The sequence below is a fragment of the Petaurus breviceps genome, unplaced genomic scaffold (assembly GCF_028583685.1).
Source record: "Petaurus breviceps papuanus isolate PSGF00001 unplaced genomic scaffold, PetGlider_PUasm1.0 490, whole genome shotgun sequence".
Classification (NCBI taxonomy): domain Eukaryota; kingdom Metazoa; phylum Chordata; class Mammalia; order Diprotodontia; family Petauridae; genus Petaurus; species Petaurus breviceps.
Window position 1 is genome coordinate 9,813,866 of NW_027186352.1, and position 14,088 is coordinate 9,827,953.

At 48.7% G+C, this 14,088-nt stretch overlaps 1 protein-coding gene across 1 annotated transcript in view; it reads left to right on the forward strand.

The window, feature by feature from the left end:
• The first annotated feature begins 592 nt into the window (after window positions 1–592).
• Window positions 593–14,088, forward strand: part of ADAM12 (ADAM metallopeptidase domain 12) — a 382,969-nt gene continuing 369,473 nt past the window's right edge. The window contains exon 1 of the mRNA XM_069101636.1: window positions 593–876. Coding sequence (XP_068957737.1) covers window positions 753–876 — 124 coding nt within the window. The 5' untranslated portion in view covers window positions 593–752. The remainder of the gene's footprint in view (window positions 877–14,088) is intronic.

A 14,088-nucleotide genomic window follows, 5' to 3' on the forward strand; every position in this document is an offset into this window, starting at 1 on the left:
GAATTCCTCCCTGAGCCCCGGAGCCACATCATCTAGCTGTGTGCCCCCCGTGGGGGCGGGAGGAGAGGCGGATCGGGGCGGCCCGGCGCGCCTGGCAGCCTTCCTGGGCAGGCGCACGGGGGAAGGAGGGGGGCGGTCTTCTGAGCAGCTGCTGCCGGCCCCCCGAGGCCGGGGATTGGGGGGCGGGGGGCTAGGAGGTGGAGGGCCAAGGGGCGGGGCCTGCAGACGGCCTCCTCTAGGACCCCGCGGCCCGAGGCAGCTAATTTGTTCCATTGTCAAGAGGATTGTAAAAGTTGGCCCAGGGTCTCTGTGCTAGGCGGGGCCGGGGGCCTGGGGGGCGGGGCCCTGGGGGCTCCTCCCTATCCTCCTCCTCCTCTTCCCACCGCCCCTCCCAGTCCCCATCCCCATCCTTCTCCTTCCCCGACGGGCCGGCCCGGCCCAGGGCTCCACACGCCGCCCGCCCGCCGGCCACAGTGCTCGCCGCCCACTGTCTCCAGCAGGCTCCCCCGGCCCAAGGCGGGCGTCCACGCCCCCGCTCCCCTAGGCCCCCACCCGCCGCTCCCGGACAGAGCCAGCGCTTGTGGCCACTGAGCCGGCGGGCTGGGATGCGGGCGCCCGCCCAGGCTCGCCGCTGATCGCCCCCAGCCCGGACCCCGGACCCAGGACCCCGCTCGCCCCCCCGCGCCCCATGGCGCTGCCCTCCCTCTGAGCCCCCAAAGGAGGCCAGGGGAGACTGAACGTGCGTCCCGACGATGTGCCCGCTGTCTTGGGCACCCGGTCCTCGGACCCGGAGCCAGAGCTGGTGCGGGACAGCGCCGCGGCTGCTGCCCCAGTTGCTGCTGTTGCTGCTGCTCCGGGCGGCCTGCACAGCCCAAGGTAAGCCCCCAGGGACCTGGCCCCTAACCGTCCACCGGCCATCAGTCTCACGCCGGCTGGACGCCTGTTCTGCCCTCCCCTGCCTCGCTGGCTCCTCAGTTCCTACCAGGTTTCTTCCCGCAAACTTTTCTCCAGTGCAGCTTCCCCGAAACTTTCCCAAGCGCGCCCCTAATACCTCCCCTGAGCTGCTGCCGCGTCCACGCCGCCTCCCAGGACTCAGTCTGGGACTCCCCAGGATGGAGGAGGGCTCACAAATTCACACCGGGAAGGGACTTTGGGTGGACCTCTAGTCCACCTCCTCATTTGACAGATGGGGAAACTGAGGCGCAGGTCAGGGACCTGCCCAAATATACATAGTAGCATGAGGGGAGTGACAGGGTTCAGCTCAGGTCCCCAAAAGCCGACTGGACTCATTGTCCTCGCCCAGACATTGAGTAGGTCGGACGTGACGCCTTCCTGGTTTTCTTTCTCTACGTGCCAGGCATGGGACTTGGGATTCCACTTCTGGGGGACAGTCATAAGACTAGGATTCGAATCCCTCCTTTGCTTTGTGGCCACAGGAAAGCGCCTTCCCCTCTCTGGGTCTCAGTTTCCCCATCTGTAAAATGAAAAGGTTCGGATGAAGTGACTTCTACGTCCCCTTCCATCTCTAAAGCTAGGTTCGGACTTCTCGGTGTGAGGCTGGGTAAGGTCCGTTCCTGTCTAGCCCCCAGTTTCCCCCTCCATAAAATGAAGAGGTTAGCTAGGGTTCTGCAGCGCCTGCCTAAAACTCTTAAATGATTCTCCTCTAGCCGAGTTGCACTTTTTGTTATCGGGTGTGGGTACGGAAGGTACTAAGGGGTCTAAAGAGACCACCCCCCCCATGGCGTGTCAGACCTGAAAAGGACAGTCTTGGAGGTAGTCCGTCCCCATCTCCCCACCCCCACCCCATTTCTCGGATGGGGCAAATGAAGCCCGGGCAGGGGAAGGGGCTGGCAAGGAGAAGACTGGGGCACTTTCCACTCCTCCAGCTGTCCAGGAGAGAGGGAGGGAGTCTCTCAGAGAGGTCTGGGGTACGATGACCCATAGAAGGCCCTGCTGTCCTGCCAGGCCACAGTGAGAGGCCAGGGTTCCTGGAGCCAGCCAGATTACCCCTGGGTAGCACCCATTTCTCCCTCCTGTTTGCCATCTGGGTGAGCAGTCAGAGTGGCACATGTCAGGGGGCCCTGGAAGCCCCTCTACCTCCCCTTGTCCCTCCCCCACAGCTTTGACCCTGACACCTACCCCCCTTCCAACCAGGACAGTCCCAACTTCCTCCTCTGGAAGCCCCTTCCTTCCTGTCAATCAATCAACATTCATTCATTTGTTGAAGCCCTCTGTCCCTCCCCCCTCCTGTCCCCCCTCCCTTCTGCCTCCTGTCCTCTCTCCCTTCTGCCTCCTCTCCTCCCTCCCTCCTACCTCTTGTCCTCCCTCCCCCCTCCTGTCCCCCTCCCTTCTGCCTCCTGTCCTCCCTCCCTTCCTCCCATGTTCCCTCCCTGCCTCCCCAGAGTCCAGACACTGAAGTTTCAGGTTGCTGGCTTGGTGGTCACCATCTCTCCTTCGAGAGTCAGTCCTGGAGCAAATCCCATTGGTAATGCTTCTTCCTACCCTTTTGTCCTTGTCACCTCCCCAGCCTTGGGCCTCAGTTTCCTCCTCTGTAAAAGAAAAGGAACAAGCATTTAAATAGTACCCACTATGTGCTAAGCACTTTACAAATATTATTGCCATTGATCCTCACAAGAGCCCTGGAAAGTAGGTGCAGTTACTATCTCCCCTTTAGAGATAAGGAAACTGGGGCAAACAGGGATCAAGTGACTTGTCCAGGGTCACACCACTAGTAAGTGCCTCAGACTGGATTTGAACTCAGGTTTTCCTGATTCTCCAAGTTCCCTTCCATTTCTGGAATTCCAGATTCAAACCTCCTTCCCTATGCCCCCCTCCATTGGGTTAGCCTGTGTGGTCTCTGAGGGGCTCTGGATCCATGATCCTTGGCCTGCCTGTCTCCCCAACCCCATTGCTCTCCCTTACAGGATGGATGCAGGGCCGGGCCTTGGCCAAGGGGCTCCCCCTTCCTGGGGCTCTCTGGCCTAAGCCCCTCCTCAGCTCTGTCTCCTCCCTGCCCCCACCCACGGATCATCCCTGGCCAGAGTGAGCAGTGGCCAGGGAGCCCATTCCTGGGTAGGTATACATCACTGCACAGAAGCTTGGGGCTTGAAGGGCACTTTTTTTAAAGGATTTTTGAAACCTGTATTGCAGCTTTCCAGTGACAGGGATGATCAAGTGTTTCTCAAGTTGTCTTCATTTCCATCAGCCTTTAGCTGAGGCTACCTGCCACCATTTCTACCCTAAATCCCCAGGCCTTCTGACCTTTCACAGTCCCTCTCACCTCAATCTGGCACCTGGCCCACAGAGCTCTTTGAGGCCGCAGACCTGGTTTCAGAACCCAGGTCTGCTGTATGGCTTCAGCCAAAACTCTTTTCCTCTCCAGGCCTCAGTTTCTCTATCTGTAAATCTGGGGGGAAGACAAGCTGAATGGTCTCTAAAGTCTCCTCCAGCTCAAGATGCCAATGTACTATCTGAGGCAGCCTGCAATGGGCAGGCGGGAACTAGAGGACCCATGTTCAAATTCCATCTCAGTTTCTAATATTTGTGTGATGTTGGCAAGGTCACCTAACCCTGCTCAGACTCTCTTCTGTGAAACAGCCCCCAAGGTCCCTTTTAGGCCCCAATCATTGATCTGTAAACAGAGCACTCAACCCAAAGTCATTTGTGGGGAACCCAGAATGTTTAGAAAGGTGAATATATTGGGGGCCAGGACGTGGATAACCATGGCCTGGGGCTTCTGTGTTGTGAAATGTAGGTCTTTCTAAGGACACACTTCTACAGTTTCTGCTGACGTTAGCAGACACCTAATGGAAGGCCCCATGCAAGAAGTGCCTCTTAGAAAGACTGAGCCTTCAAAATGACCTGATGCCTTAGTACCACTAGGGGCACCATCATTCCATTGTGTGTGTGTGTGTGTGTGTGTGTGTGACAGACAGAAAGAAGGAGAGAAGCAAAGATAAACAGACACACACACAGAGGGAATCAGAGAGGTGGGCCCTTCCTGGGGCCCATCACTGGACCCAGTGAGGAAGGGACTAGCTCTTGAAGCCCAAAGGAACAGGCTTTATTTCAGGGGACTCAGCCACAGGCTTTTGAAAATAAATACACTTGGGAAAGGGATTGATTCCATTGGAAGGAAGATGTCTTGTGAGAATTTGTCCTTTGAGAGTTTTCTGAGAAATGGCTTTCCACCCAGACAGGAATCCCACCAGTGGATGTGAGACCACCCTAACCTCAGCATCCTTTTAGAAAATGTTCATTTGGGATTTGACCTCTGGATGGGAGACCTGATGGGGCCTCCTGCTATCAGAGAACTTGAGTTTGAATACCTGTCCTCCACTTACTACCTTGAGATCTTGAGCAAAACTTACTCTCTCTAGGCCTCAGTTTCTCCGTCTGTAAAATGAAAGGATGGATAGATTCTCTCTCAGGTTCTTTCCATTTTTAAATCCTATCCCAGGGAGGAAACTGGAAGGGACCTTAGGGTCCATCTAGTCCAGCCCCCCCCCCCTCATTTAACAGAAGAGAAACCACCAGCTCCTGTACTGGACCACAGTTGGTATAACCCTGAAAGGTCTTTGTTGGATCCTTTGCCCCCAGTGTTTGCCAAATGTCCTTGCTTTGTGGCTCCTCTAGCTTCCTCCTCCCCCTAAACTGTTGACAGTCTAACTGACGAGATGGGTTTTAAAATGACATCTTCTTTCTAAAGATTGGGCCCTTGGCCTCCAAATGTTGGGGGCATCTGTCCTTCAATTGAGTCAAGGCCAGGACCTTTCATCCCAGCCCTTGGAAACTTCAATTAAGTAAATACCCAAATGCCCAGTAGGACTTTTATTTTCCCACCCAATTCTTAAAAGAAGCAGTAGAGTGGCCAGGCCCAAACCCAGAATGCAGAGGCAGGCTTTAAGTCTGGCTTCTGGCACTTACTAGCTATGGGGAACCTGCACAAGCTCCGTGATCCATGGGAGCCAAAGGCAGCTCTGCCGTGAGAAGCTGGGAATGGAGGGCGATCTGCTTCACGGAGGGAGTGTTGCCATCTGAAGTTTCCAATATAACAAATGGCCAGCCCTCTAATGACATGCGTATCCAATACTTAAATTCTACTTTGTGTTTTTGCGTTCTTCTTCTGCCTTCATTGGGGACGCTTAAGTCCCAACCCTGTGCATCATCATTTTGAACCCCGTTTGCATGGTGGAGCCCATTAGCAGTTGGGCAAAGTCTATGAACTCCACAGAATCATGGTTTTAAATACATAAAATAAAATTCACGGGGTTACAAAGGAAACCAAAGATTAGTGGAAATAAAAATATATCTTTTCCATCCAAATTCATGGACCCCCAAAAGTATCCATGGATCTCTTGGGAGTCCATGGCCCCAGGTTAAGAACCCATGTCTGAAGTCTAAAGAAACTCCCACATATTTCCTGTATAGCCATTGTCACCGAGGCAGCTCAGGCCCCAGAGTGAAGTCAGGAGGAAGACTGAGGTTCCTGACTGTGACCCTGGGCAAGTCAGGAAACCTCTCTGAGCCTCAGTTTCCTCATCTGTAAAGTGGGGATCATTATAAACCTACTACATAAACAACAAGAAACATTTATTAAGCACCTACTGCATGCTGGGGGACATACTAAGTGTAGATAGGATATTATCCCTGGCCCCATGGAACTCAGTCTTAGTAGGATGTTAGAACACTGATAAGGATGGCTCTGCTACACAGTGTTTCATGATCTGGTCAGTAGAGGGGAACAAAGAAGAGGGTCCCTGGAAGCCAGAGGTAAAAGTTACTGAGGGGGAATCAGGGTGAGCCCTTGGGAGGGAACTAGAGAGCAGAGGTATCCAGCACTCCTGAGTAGCCCCGAACCAGATGAAAATGAAATTGGGGAGTGTTTTAACAAAATAGATAAAAATACAATGTCACACACATAGGTGATGTTAATACGTAGTTTTCTAAGTCACTTTGCAACCTGCAGAGAGCCTTGTGAACAGTTAAGTGGCCCTATTTCTATGTGAGTGTGTTGGTGCTTCTGTCAGGCACTGTGGAACTGTGGAAATGCAATTTTTTATGGTTAAAATTTGTAGCAGCGGAGGACACACAGGAAAATCTTTGTGTACTTAAAGTCGTTTCATCAAAGGAAGAAAAAATATTTGTATTGAGTCTCTTACTGAGCTATTGGACGCGATTAGGGCTGTTTAATAAAAAACAACTTCACTTTCTGTATCCAAGTCTCAGAAGTGAGTCCTTCTTGAGCTAAATGGTTGCTGTATCATCCGCCATTTGTGAAGACAGGACAAGTGGTGTGGGAAACGTTTTCAGATGTTTCTTTTATAGCAAATGTCTGATATGGAGGCTCTTTGGCTGCCCTCCCTGGGGAGTTGGGCAAACCCGTACTCGGTGAGCAGGGTCTTTTATATCAGCTCTCACTGGGACTGAGGTGACAAATGATAGGATGGACTTGGAACATTTTAGAAAGCGTTTTCTGTACATTGTCAGACTAACTTTTTCAAAGACTTCTATAAGGGCTATATCCTGCTGAAAGTGCTCACAGACAGTGTGTTCTGATGTGGCTGCTAAGGACACAACTTTGGGGGACAGTACAATTCAGTCACTTCAGGTGCCTTTGAAAAGAAGGTTTCAATAGCTTTGCTTTATGGACACTGAACTCTTGCTCCAAATGAAGGTTTATCTGCTAACTGACCCGTACCTGTTGTTTATTTCACTCCTTAACCACATCTCATTTACAAAGTTTCACTTCTCTCCTCTGGGCACTTAATGACCTTTTATTTAATTTCCTTCTTGTTTCTTCATCACTGGGTCACTTCTTATCCCATTTTCAGAACAAGGATGGTTTCATGCACTTGAGTAATTCATTCATTAAGCAAATATTTGTTAAATACCTGTTGTATGCAGAGCACTCTATTGGATGGTGGAGAAGATACCTGTTTAGGTAAGACACAACGTCTGCTCTCATATAGCTCATGGTCTAGAAGGGGGAGACCCAGGCCCAGACCACTATAAGATACAATATTGAGAGCTGGAAGGGTGCTTAGAGATCATTTAGTTTGTCTCCCTCATTTTACAGTGGAGGAATCTGAGCGGCAGAGAGGTCATGATTTATCCAAGGCTGTACAGGTAGGGAAAGTAGTGGGATTTGAACCAAGCTCCTTTAACTCCAAAGCAAGTCCTTATTTGGACTTCATCATGGAGTAAGATTGTTTTGGGGGTCAGAGGACCTAGATTCAAATCCTCACTCTGACTCTGAAGGCAAAATGTAGAAAGAGTGTGATCCTGGGGGTCCCAGGCTCTGGCTCTCCACTTCCCCCAGGGCCTTGAGCAAGTCAGTTTCCCCTTTGGGGCTAAATTTCCTCAACTCAAAGTTGAGGGGGCTGGTCTAGGTGACCTCTCAGGTTCCTTTTAGCTCTGAAACTGTAATGTATGATTTGAGACTTTGCTTTCTGGTAAACTTTATGGTATATTTAAGCAGAAACTCAGGTACAGTTCTAAGTGTGGAATACATGGCACAAGCTGTAGGGAAAAGGAATTTCTGTATATTGAATCAGCTCTCTTAGGAACACATGCAGTCCACACACTGAGCCCACTCGTCCTCGGGTCTGGGGCTTCCTCCATCACGGAGAGGCCACCGGACAGCTGGCTTTCCTGCACGCCTACCTCATCTCTGCTGTGGCAGCTGCAGGACTGAACAGGACGGAGGACAACCCGACTGAAACGGACTGGAGAGAGGAGGCCAGGATGGCAGCCCATGTCTCCGTGTGGGGAGAGAGATGGAAACAGCTGGTGAAGCCACTTGCTTGCCAGCTGAAGAGCTGCCTGGGCTTGATTAATGGGGGTCTTTCAGGCATCCTTTCCAGTCCTCCTCTGACTCCTCCTTGGGGTGTCGAGGTGATCCTCATGTTCAGAGGCTCTGCCTACTCCAGCTGCCCTACCCAGAGAGAAAGACAACCAAGATGGCACCGGAGGGTAGAGGAAGGGTCTGCCTGCTGTTTGGTGGAAACCCGACCTCAGCACATCGGGAACGTTTGACAACGGATTTAGCAGAAAGGGCCGGATCTTTGGCCACAGCAGGAAACTACGGAGGCTGGAAATAAAACCAATCACTAAGCCCCAAATCATCTGGGGATCCTTACAACAGCCCTGTGAGCTAAGTGCTGGTCTTATTATTGAAACTGTTTAGAGATGCAGCGGTGAAAACCCTGAAGCTAGAGTAAGGGAGACCCAAGTTCAAATCCTGCCTCAGCCATATTCTAGCTGTGTGATGCTGGGGAAGTCCCTTTTCTCTCAGTCTCAGTTTCCTCATCTGTGAAATGGGGATGATAACAGCCCCTTTCTTTCAGGGTTGATGGGAAGATCAAATGAGACAGTATTTATAAAGCTTAAAGCATGATATAAATGCTAGTTATCATTATTATTCCAATTTTACAGTTAAGGAAACTGAGGCAGGCAGAAGGTAAAGTGACTTCCTCAACACACAGTTAGTGGGTGTTGGAGGCAGACTTCCTTGCTGACTCTGTGCCCAGTATGGCTGGCACCTGCTGCTCAGGGGCTTTCTTCCCAGACTATAACTGGCTCTTGTACCTTTGTCATCCTTCTCAGCTGAATTAAACAATGTCATAGGTCCTCTTCAAAAATGAGAGAAGAGGGACTCAATGGGGCACACCAGCATTGGAGAACTTCCTCTAAACACCTTTGCATTTGTGAGATTCACATCCCAATGGCATCCTGTCGCATCTCTTAACTCCTCGCTTGCCTGCTGCCTCTGGGCAAACTATCCGTGGGACTTGTCCCTTTCCTATGGGTCCTGGAGAATCTTCAGTGGGGTATTAGGTTTGGGGGACAGAATAACAGCAGAGATGTGTCCTATGCTTGGGGCAATATAGAAGCTGCTTGGGCATTGCTGTAAGGAAGAACTTCCTGGCAGACAGAACTATCCCAGATTGGAATGGACTGTCTCATGAGGTAGTAAGAACCTTTCCACTCCAGGTCAGCCAGGGAATGATGGGGCTCATGCCCAGCTGCACCACAGCACAGGATCCCAGAGTCTCCTGGATGAAGGCATCTCCACCGTGCTTTCTTTAGGACCAAGGCAGATGCCTGTGGCTGGAGTGGACTTCACATTGTTTAATATTCATCGGGTGGGTTTCCTCCTCCATGAGTGGCTCAGTCTTTTCTTTTTCTTCTCCTAATATTTCTTCAAAGCACACAGGTCCTACCATGGTTTGGAAAAGCTGTGGTTTTTGTTTGGTTTGCCTTGATTTCCTGGGATGGCCACAGCAGCTCCATCCAATTGATTTGATCTTTCTTCTCTGACTTCACTCTCAGAAGAAGCATCCGCAATAGTGAGGATTCTCTGTCCTGTGAGTTACAGACTTCCTCTGTCTCACCTGTCCTTGAATGCACAAGAAGAGTCATCAGAACCCCAGTGTTCCCTTGAGTGTCTGGTGCATCCATGCTTCTCGTGGCTTCTAATGTTTCTAAAGCATCATTCCTTGTCCTATCTTCTGGCACCAAACAAAAAAAGTCTTAGGGGCAGCATTAGAAAATACTGAATGTAGCTGCTCAGTGGAAAAGTATCAGGAATGCTTGGTAAACTCAGAGTTAAGTGTGTGGCATATAGACTTCAAGTCTATGCTCCTTCAGGAAGAACTCTGCACATAGGCTAACACATGGCTTTGCCAAAGATGGCTATGTGACCTTGGTCAAGTCACTTGCCCTTTAGGCCTCAGTTTCCTCATTCCACAAAATGAGAATGTTCCTTTGCTCACAGGATTGGCATGAGGATGAAATGAGGGATTTAGTGACATTCCTTTATTTCTTATGAACATGTAGCAATAGCAACTTCGACTGTGACTACAATGATTCTATGTTTTCCCATCTCTCTGTGTGGTAACCCATGAGCTGGGGCCATGGGGAAGGTCTAGAAAAAACCCCACGTCCTAAGATGGACATTTTCTTCTAATTTACATTGCACACATGTATCCTCGAAGTCCTTGTAGGGTCCCTTGAAAAAAGGAAGCTTATGAACAGGGGGAAATCTTTGACATTTTTCTCCAAAATTTTTGGTAGCCCATTTTTGCTATCATCCAGTCCAAAAAGTAGGTGGTGCCTCTTTCCAAAGTAGGTGCCTGTGCACTAAATTTACCCAGAGAGTGAGAACTGAATGTGATTTGTATAAAATACATTTTATCCAAGTGAGTCAAAACTTGACCAAGGAGTAAAATGACTCCAGCTTTCTACTATTTTCCTTAAAAAAATAATGAAATTTCCACCCACATTTTTGGTTTCTTGGCTTTAAAAGTGAAGGAAAAGACAAGTGTAGAATTTTTGAGCAAGAAAAGACCTGAGAGTTGATTTTGATTGATCTGTCTGGTTCTCAAGTGCCAGTGGGTGAAATAACACGGAAGCACAGTTTCCACTTGGGGTCAGTGGAGATAATCGGCAAAGGGGAGGCATTTGGCAAATGCCCATTTCACTGAGGAGGGTTCTCTAAAGTGAAGGCAGGTTACTCACATGGGCAGATGGCCGAAGCCTTGGAGGGGCTGAAGAAAAGCCTTTTTTTTTTTTCCATAGAACTAAGTGTGGCCTTGCAAACATTGGACAGCACCAAGCTTAAACTCTGATAATGGGAAGAGAATTGGCTCTGTCCCAGTCTGCTGCTTCAAACCAGGATCCTTTGGAGTCTGTCACACAGTGTCTATGACACTGGAATCTCGAAACATTTTAGAAATAACAGGAAGCCGGTGGGAGTGGGGAGGGGTAGAAGGGGCGAGAATCTTGCTGCATATTTTCCTTTAGGAAGTTCTGGAATTTCTCCACCTGAAGAACTCTTCCTATAAATAGATGCTCCGTGGGGCAGACTGGTTTCAGGCAGTGCTGGGGGTGACCCAGGCCAGCCATCACAAATTCCGGCTTCCTCCTGCTTTCAGTATGGAACAGGCCTCTGTCTATTCACAACATGGACATCCCAGTAGTTGTTACCCTAGAAGGCTTCCTAATGGACTTAGGGGTGTATCTTCGTTGTAGCTTGGGGGAGTCCCACACAGCCCTCTGTGGCCCTTCTGTGGGCTCCTAAGGTGCAGAACTCTGCAGCAGATGCTTCATCGAAGTCCCTCTACTTCAGGATTTTATATCTTTTGGATCTAGGTCTGTGATTTCCTAGGTAGATGGAACTCCTACTGTGGAAAGGCCTTCCACTGATGCAAATCAGCGATTTATCTGGAATCCTTAGTTTACAGCTTTGCTGGCCCTGTTTCCAGCGGGCCACCTGGTCCCTCCCCTTATGGTTAGACTGTATACTCCGGTGCCTTGGCCAGTGACTCATAGTAGGAGCTTCATAAAAACTTCCCCATTCATTCCTTTGTTTATCCATTCTTTTTCTCCAATATTTTGAACCAACTCTATATTGTATTTATTTACGAGGAAAAGAAAATGCTACGTTCCTCCTGTCTAATTACATAATTAGACCTTTTCGACTCAATTTCTGCTTTGATATTCCATGACAGTGAGAATGTCTAGCTATTGTTATCTACCTTGAAGACTTGTGAAGCATTTTACAAATGTTCTCTGATTTGATCCTCACAACTCGTCACGAAGGTGGCAGCACCAATAACAACCACCGCAATGACTAGCATTTACGGAGCTCTTTAAGGGGAGGGGGTGCTATCATATCCCCATTTCACAGATGAGGAGCCTGAGGCAGACCAGTGGCTTGCTGACTTTCAGGACAAATCAATCACCTGAAATCTCACCAACTTTGAATATTCAGCCCCTTCTCCACTCCCGCAGCCTTCTCTTCTTTCTGATTGGAGGGCTGGAAGGCGGAGCTCTGGCCTCCTCCCAAAACTTTTCTTTATAGAGAGCAGGACCTGGGCTTTCCAGCTTGCTCTGTGCTCTTCCTCTGCAACTCTGCTTGCTTTGGGCTCCACAGGACATGATGCCCTCCCCTCAGGTGCCCTCCATCCCTGCTTAGCAGCTCCCATTCTGGAGTGGTTTCCCTGCATTAGATTGTAAGCTCCTTGAGGGCAGGAGCTATCCACCATTCTCATTTGTGTGTTCATCACTTAGCACAATGCCTGGTGCTTAATAAATATTTATTGAATTGTTTTGCCCAGGGTCCCATAGCTAGTAAGTGTCTGTGGCGTGACAAATACAGACGGAATGAATACCGTACAGAACAACACCCAAAATAAATACAAGGTGGTTAAGAAAGGGGTTGCTACTTCTAAGGGAGATCCGGAAAGGCTTTGTGGAGAAGATGGCCCCTGAAAGGAGGTAGGGATTCCAAGAAGCACAGAAGTAGAGAAGGGAGGACTCCAGGCATGAGGGCTGCACGGGGCCAAGCACAGGGATGGGAGAAGTGTGAGAAATAAACAGAAGATTCTCCTTTGGCTGGGCCATGCAGATCAGGAAGGGGAGCCATGTGTGATGAGCCTAGGACAGCAGGTTGATGGCAGATTGGGAAAGGTATTCAAAGCCAAACATGGGAGTAAGTATTTGATTCCAAGGCAATAAGAAGCAGGGGTGTGTAGTGAGTGAGTAGAGTTGACATCAGACCTGCACCATTTAAGAATATCACTTTTGATATTTTTACATAATATTTCAGAATATCACTTGGACAGCTGTGGGGCAGATGGACTAGGGGAGAGAGAGCCTTGAGGTGGGAAGACTGATTAGGATACTCTTGTCCTGGCCCGTGTGTATGTCATGCATCATAGTCATAGGATGGGCCTCCCCTAAGGCAGAAAAAAAGCCAGCTTATACGCTCTTTTTTAAAAATCAATTTGTGTATTTACTTTTAGTTTACAACATTCTGTTCCACAGTCCCTTGAGTTTCACATTTTCTCTCCCTCCCCCTCCCCACCACCATCACGGTGGCACGCATTCAAATATAAGATCTACAAATACCTTCACATTAAACGTGAGTCAGTTTGTAAAGAAGGATTCTAATGGATGGAATGATCAGTGGAAAAGAGGAAACAAAACAAAACAAGAAAAAGAAACAGAGCAGGTAGTTTGTTTCACTCTGCATGCAGACTCTGCATCTCTTTCTCTGGATGTGTGAATCTCTTTCAATCATGAGTCTTTTGGAGGTGTCTTATAGCCTTGCATTGCGGAGAGGAATCCAGTCTATCACTGTTAGTGGTCACACATACGTGTAGAGATTTCTCCTGGTTCTGCTCTTCTCGCTCAGCATCAGTTTGTCTAAGTCTCTCCATGTTGTTATGAAGTCCGTCTGCTCCTCATTTCTTATAGCACAGTAATATTTCATTACACTCATATATGACCGCTTGCTCAGCCATTCCCCAGTTGATGGGCATCCCCTTGATTTCCAATTCTTTGCCACCACAAAAAGAGCTGCTAGCCCTAGAGGTGGCATTCCTGGGTCAAAGGGTATGCACTTACTTATAGTCCTTTGGGCATAGTTCCAGAATGCTCTCCAGAATGGTTGGATCAGTTCACAACTCCACCAACAATGCATTAGTGTCCCAATTTTTCCACATCCTCTCCGGCATTTATCATTTTCCTGTTTTGTCATATTAGTCAATCTGACTGGTGAGATGTGGTACGTCAGAGCTGTTTTGACTTTCATTTCTCCAATCAATAGTGATTTAGAGCATTTTTCATATGCGTATAGATATCTTTAATTTCATCTTTTGAGAACTGCCTGTTCATATCCTTTGACCATTTATCAATTGGGGAATGACTTGTATTCTTATATGTTTGACTCAGTTCTTTGCATATTTTAGAAATGCAGCCGTTATCAGAGACACTGGTTGTAAAAATCTTTTCCAGTTTTCCACTTCCCTCTTAATCTTGGTTACATTGGTTTTATTTGTACAGAAACTTTTCAATTTAATGTAATCAAAATGATCCATTTTGCATTTTAGAATGCTCTCTAACTCTTGTTTCTTCATAAAATCTTCCCTTCTCCATAGATCGGACAGATAAGCTATTCCTTGCTCTCCCAGACTGTTTACAGTATCAGCCTTTATACCTGGATCATGCACCCATTTCGACTTTATTCTGGTGTAGGGTGTTAGATATTGGTCTATGCAGCTTATACACTCTTATTTAAAA